The sequence below is a fragment of the Beta vulgaris genome, chromosome 7, assembly GCF_026745355.1.
Source record: "Beta vulgaris subsp. vulgaris cultivar EL10 chromosome 7, EL10.2, whole genome shotgun sequence".
NCBI classification, from domain to species: Eukaryota; Viridiplantae; Streptophyta; class Magnoliopsida; order Caryophyllales; family Amaranthaceae; genus Beta; species Beta vulgaris.
The window spans coordinates 57,235,656-57,242,265 of NC_079208.1; the positions used below are offsets into that span (position 1 = coordinate 57,235,656).

General features: G+C 35.8%; 1 protein-coding gene across 1 annotated transcript; it reads left to right on the plus strand.

The window, feature by feature from the left end:
- The first annotated feature begins 2,872 nt into the window (after nucleotides 1-2,872).
- On the plus strand, nucleotides 2,873-5,944 carry LOC104900019 (proliferating cell nuclear antigen). The gene is made up of 4 exons (XM_010687336.4): nucleotides 2,873-3,336; nucleotides 4,172-4,324; nucleotides 4,433-4,530; nucleotides 5,398-5,944. The coding sequence occupies exons 1-4, from the start codon at nucleotides 3,018-3,020 to the stop codon at nucleotides 5,614-5,616; spliced, it is 789 nt and encodes a 262-aa protein (XP_010685638.1). The 5' UTR covers nucleotides 2,873-3,017; the 3' UTR covers nucleotides 5,617-5,944.
- The last annotated feature ends 666 nt before the right edge of the window (nucleotides 5,945-6,610 follow it).

Sequence of the window (6,610 nt, forward strand, 5' to 3'; positions counted from 1 at the left end):
ACCAATCTCATCTGAGAATTTTTGTTACCTAAATAGGAAAAAAAAAGTTGAGTAATTATTAAAAAGAATGATTCAAAAAGAAAGTCGAAGTATATATCGAAAAATAACATTTAGGTTTCTTTGTCGATTTTATTTATTTATTATTAATAGGTAAGAAAAAATCTTATGGGTTGGTCTCGCACATACTCCATTAATAGATCCTTTACAAGCCACATACCACCCAACTAGTTATTAGGCCCGGATAATGCCTCGGGTAAGCATATAAACTTAATTTTTTTTTATACTTTTAAATGAGAACCATTAAATACAAACTTGGCATAATGGTATATCAACTTGAGGTCACGGGAATCAAAACATATACTATGCACTTTCTAATTTTTTTATTATGCATGGATTATATGAACTAAAATTCTATTAGAGAGAGTGTCACATAACACCGTTTCTTGATTAGGAACGTCTTTTTAATATATTTTAATAGATTTGCTAAATCTGCTTGCTTGGTTGGTCACATGATATATAGGTAACATAACTACATAAGATAACAATTTGGATTTAGTAGGGGTGTCTCACGGGCGTGTCACACCTCATTGGGGGGCCCTTGGGGATCACTTGGTAAGAAGAAGGACTATACTGGACCATCATCTTGCTCAGGTCAGTCATCCCAACTACACAGGTCCCAATCATAAATATGTAGTCCATACTCCCAAGCACAAGTAGATAGCGGGGTTCAAACTTGTGACATCTAAGTCCCAAGATGAGTTCCCCACCACCTCCACCAAACAAGCTTATTTTGCTTCTACCTTTACTTAATAATAGAATCTTTGTTCATAGTCCATGAATTTATTTTTCCTACGATAGTTCAAAGGGATATAAATTGTAACCTATGGTTGAGTTAGTTCAACGATTTTGTTTCTTTCATTAATTACCAATAAATAATTACGGGTGCCATAGCAAAGCGATATATAGTTGAGTTACTACAGATAATGAGGAAAAGCGGGTTAGGAAAAGAAAACAATAGCAAAGCGAAGAAGACTTATGCCCTTTGTGTGGCATAAAATATACTGCTTGATTAACCTCCTTGAAATAATGATTAATAAAGACGAAATAAAACTTCTTTAAGTCTTCACTTGCATCCCAAAACAAACAAGCTAATTTCCCATGGGATATTCCTACTATATTTGAGGGAATTGATCATCACCCTCAATCTCAACGTTTTTAGTTCATAAATAAAGGCAATTTAATTTAAGCCCTCAAGTTTTCGCCACAAGAATGTTGCAAGAGGAAGGGGTGTGCAAAAATATCCGATCCAAAAACCCGCAGACCGATCCGAAATTTCGGATATCTGATCCGATTTTAAGATTTCGGATATTTCGGATCGGATATCCGGAAAAAATTCCGGATTTTCGGATCGGATACGGATCGGGATTTATCAAAAATCTCAACGAACCCGATATTCGATCCGAGAACCCGGTGACCCGATACGAAAAGTTCGGATATCCGAAAATTTCAGATCGGATTCGGATCGCAATTCCTCCGATCCGAAATTTTCGGATATCCGGATTTTCGGATCGGATCCGATATCCGACATTGAACACCCCTAGCAAGAGGAGGAAATCGCACTAACTCCTAAAAGACACCCTCACCCATATTATCTGTAATGACAAAACCGAACGAAGATTTTCATTAGCAAGTATGGAACCATCAAAATTAATTTTGAGGTGATTATGACTAGGTGGGGATCACCAAATTTCTCAATGAAGGGATGGAGGAGGATCAACAATTTCTAGTATGTAAGTGAAGGGGCAGGAAATGGGTGTCCTCCTTACAAAAAGTTTGATATAATCTTTAATAAATTTAAATTGTCATATATATTAAATAAATTTTTCTTCTTTCTACCTGCCATATATATTGAACAAGTTAACAATGTAATTAAATATGAAATTTCAGTTAAATACTAAATTAAAGAGAATGATTTGCTTTTCTTACATATGTGTAAAAAACTCTTATAAAAAATAATATTGACACAATCAGGAAAAAAAACTTGAATTTCAAATTAATAATTATACTAATAATAATTTAAAACCTAAATGTTGAAAATTATTCTGTAATTTCTATTATATAAATCAAACTCTTTCACTTTATTAATATTTAATGATTGAATCCAACACACAAATTCTTTCACTTTATGTGAGCACAAACTTTCTTCTGTTTTATATTTTCTTATCTCAATATAGTATTTGAATAACGATGAAAATGAAACATATACTTAAGAAAAATATATTAACAAATTTAAAACTAATTATAAATGTTTGTTAGATTCATTTTTTTGTAACAATAATGAATAACTAATTGAGACAAAAGGGCTCATATGACATGCTGGGCTGCGGCCTGCGAAATTGGAAAAGGGGTGGGGGGGAGGGGCTGCAAGATTGGAAGGGGGTGGAGGGAGGGGCCGCAGAATTAGAAGGGGGTGGGGCTGTGGGGGGAAGGGTTGCGGGATTCGAAGGGGTGTGGGAGGGGTGTTGGGCAACGAGATTCGAAGGGGGTAAAGGGAGGGATTGCGGGATTCAAGGGGGTGCGGAAGGGGTGTTGGGCTATGGGATCCGAAAGGGGTGGGGGGAGGGGTTGTGAATTGGGGGTGATTTTTTCTGATAAAACTAAAATAGAACAAGTCCATAATGTCAAAATGGCAATTATACTACCAACAAAAATTAAAGTGGGTTGTAAAATTTTAGCTTGTTTCAGCACACATTTTCACAATTGATTTAACCAACATGGCGGGAAATAAAAGCACGAAAATCCCCAAAATCCCGCCAATACCCCTACACAATTTCAAAATTCAAAGCACACCCTCTTACTTATAAATAACGCGACACGTTTTCGGACACGCGAACCCGAACCCAACCCGTTTCGACCCGTATCGTGTCGTATCGTATCTCTTCTTTCTATTTCATTTCCCCCCCTTTTCAAAACCCTAACCCTAGAAATTTCTTCACACAGCAAAATTTCAAGAAAAAATGTTGGAATTACGATTAGTACAAGGAAGTCTTCTGAAGAAGGTTCTAGATTCTATCAAAGATTTGGTTACCGATGCAAACTTTGATTGTTCAGCCACTGGTTTCTCTCTCCAAGCTATGGATTCCAGCCACGTGGCACTCGTTGCGCTTTTGCTACGAGCAGAGGGTTTCGAGCATTATAGATGTGATAGGAATATTTCAATGGGGATGAATCTTACTAACATGGCGAAAATGCTAAAATGCGCTGGAAATGATGATATTATTACTATTAAGGCTGATGATGGAAGTGATACTGTTACTTTCATGTTTGAAAGTCCCAGTAAGTTTTTATCTTTTATTTTAATTTTGCCTTTTTTGATTAATTGATGGTTTTTGAGAAAAATGAGGATATTTGGTGGAAAGTGCTGTGAAATCAATGGTTGTTTTTTTAGATCTTTAAATGGTTTTTTGGGTTCAGAAATGAGAGATGTTAAGATTGTTTCATTGTGGAGATAAATTTTGAAAGAATGTATGTTATTTGTGTGGTTTTCTTGATGCTTAATTTTGTTGATTTATAGTAATTTATTGTTAGTCAATTTTATTTGTTTGGTTTTCTTGATGCTTAGGGTTTAGGGTTTAGGCTTTATTTGTTTGGTTTTCTGGATGCTAAATTTTGCTGATTCTGATGGATTTGTTGTATTGTTTATCATCTGAGTTGTTAATTGGTTTTTGGTACAAAATGTAGTAAATAATTATCTGATGGGATTGGAAGTTTACTGCTTCCAAATGAAAAGATCGTTCTGAAGGGGATATTTGGGCGATTGGTGAATTATGAAATGATTTATTTTAGAGGTCTTGTTACGATGGCGTAGACTAAGAGAATCGTGAACCTTGATAGGATGTTGTAAGCAAGATCGGTTAACATTTCAAAGTGGTAGACACTGATGATTTCATGTTCTTTAGATTTTTGGTTTTTGAGTTAATTTGCATGTGAGTTATTCCATGAATGTTAACTTGTTAAGCCATCTTCTCCGGAAATGAGATATCGGTTATTATATTAGAGAGGCATGTGTACTCGAGATTTGTGACATTTGTCAAATTGGACTATTTATAGGTTTATTAATGCTGAATTTTGTTGATAATGTGGTTGTTTTCTATGTCTGTAATCATGGCAGACCAAGACAAAATTGCGGATTTTGAAATGAAGCTGATGGACATTGACAGTGAGCATTTGGGGATTCCTGAAGCTGAATACCATGCCATTGTGAGGATGCCTTCAGCTGAGTTTGCCAGGATTTGTAAAGATTTGAGCAGTATTGGCGACACTGGTATTGTTTTAATCTCATTAGTCTATGCCGTGTTTCTGCTTTGTTGGAATGCTCGGTGTTCCCGTTATTTACTTGTTCAATGGATGGCTGGAATTGTGGTTTTTGCAGTTGTGATCTCTGTATCAAAAGAAGGTGTTAAATTCTTCACAAGAGGTGATATTGGAGCTGCTAACATTGTTTGCAGACAGAACACAACAGTTGATAAGGTATATATAGGCTTTGTGCTTGTCACCTTAAAAGACTAATCAAGAATTAAAATAATCAGATAACTGATGAGCAGTAGTAAAGGAGCTTTTGGTTCTAAATTACTGGAATGGAGTCGTATGAGAACCTCACGGGTACAGTTTGAGAATTCTTTATTTTTTGTTCAGCTTGATGGATTTGAAACACTTCTTTAGAGTAGGGGAGGTATGTGATCTCAAATTCTCAATTCATGGTAGGTGTGTGGGATGGGTTTAAGAGGCGACGAGATTCATTTGGGTGTGACTGACCTGACCATATGAGGTTCCATACCAAGTTAATTGAACCAAACAGCTTTTCTAGTTTAATATTATGACATCTATCTCATTCCATTATGTTCTTAAACCATCATCAGTCAATTAATTTTGTGTTTCAACTGAAAATAAGTCCATATTAGCTCAGGCAAGGTTAAGTGAGTTAGATAAGTTACTAGTACTTTCTCCGTTCTTTTTCTATTGTAATTTGCAACAATTGAGTTCTCATGCTTGCCAATGCACTACTTTAACTATTAATATCTTCAATTACTTTTTATTAAAAATTATGTAAATTTGATGTTTTAAGAGTATATATCGAGATGAATCTAACAAGACCTCACATGACTATAACTTTTCTTATGTAATAATCACAATATAGTGAAAGGGTGGTGGGTGGATGATGTAAAAACTCAATTCTTGCAATAGAAAAAGAATGGAGGAAGTATAAGTTAAGATATGGAGATATCAGGTGAAAATATTGAAGCCTCACCAGGAATCTGATGGGAACAACTTATGCGAGCTGTATTGTGTTTTGGTTATTGTGAGTTAATCTTTTCATTGTAATATTATGATTTGCAGCCTGAAGAAGCCACAGTCATAGAGATGAATGAGCCCGTTACACTGACCTTTGCGCTAAGATACATGAATTCTTTCACCAAGGCAACACCCCTTTCGAACACTGTCACACTCAGCCTGTCTTCAGAGCTTCCTGTTGTTGTCGAATACAAGATCGCAGAGATGGGGTACATCCGGTTCTACTTGGCTCCTAAGATTGAAGAGGATGAGAATGAATCATAGTTTTAGTATCATAAGTCTTCATATCTCTTGCTTCATGCTGTAAGGTTTGTTCTAATCTTAGATAGTTGTTTGATTTCCCAGTATTTTCTCATGCGTTGTTGCATGAATTTGTAAAACTTTGAGAGCGCAAGATAATTTCTTCGCTGTTTATTTTCTTTTTTAAAATCTCCGATTAGTGCATACTGTGTTTAGGCTGTTATAATGGTTGCGCAAGTATGTTCCATGTTTAGAAGCTTCTTAGTTTTTAGTGTATGTATCGGAACAACTTCTTACCGCTTTGTAGTTTGTTACTCGTGTTTCATAATATTTGACTACTTTATTACTCTAACTCTCTTGTGTCATACTATCCCTCCCTCAGAATATATCATGTCAGTTTTGAGTACAAATGCAATAACCAACATCTACAGACTACACACTTAGGGAAAGGAAGCAGGACGGTATTTTTGATATTCTACTGATGTTTGTTGATTCATTTTCTTGGGCAATGTAATGTTTTTTTTTTTTTACATCGAGAAAACATGTGTTGATTAAATAACAAAGTACAATCTATTACTAATACAGCCACACAAAATACAAAAGAAAACCTAAAGGAGCTTTATGAGCTTTTACATGTTCTAAAAAACATAAATAAGCAAAGCTGATAATGAGTCGCCAATGAAGTAGTGCATCGTTGGTCGGTGAATGTGCTGGTGGAATCAAACCTTTGATGACTGATGGATGTGGTAGTAGAAACAACTGTCGATCATGATCCGGACAACGAACCAAAAGCAACATTTGCATCTTGTCGCATGAGCAATCCTAACGAACTCCTGACGCGTGGGATTCTTGGCTCATGATCTGTGGAAGAGTCACATTTCTATGTGACTCATGACTCTCTCGCGAGAGTACGTTATGTTTCTCTTTAAAGTAGGAGAAACGGGGCGTGCTAAAATCCATCAGATGAAACTGGGGTGTCGCCTGCAGATTTTGATTTTTCAAGACAAAGACCATGAAG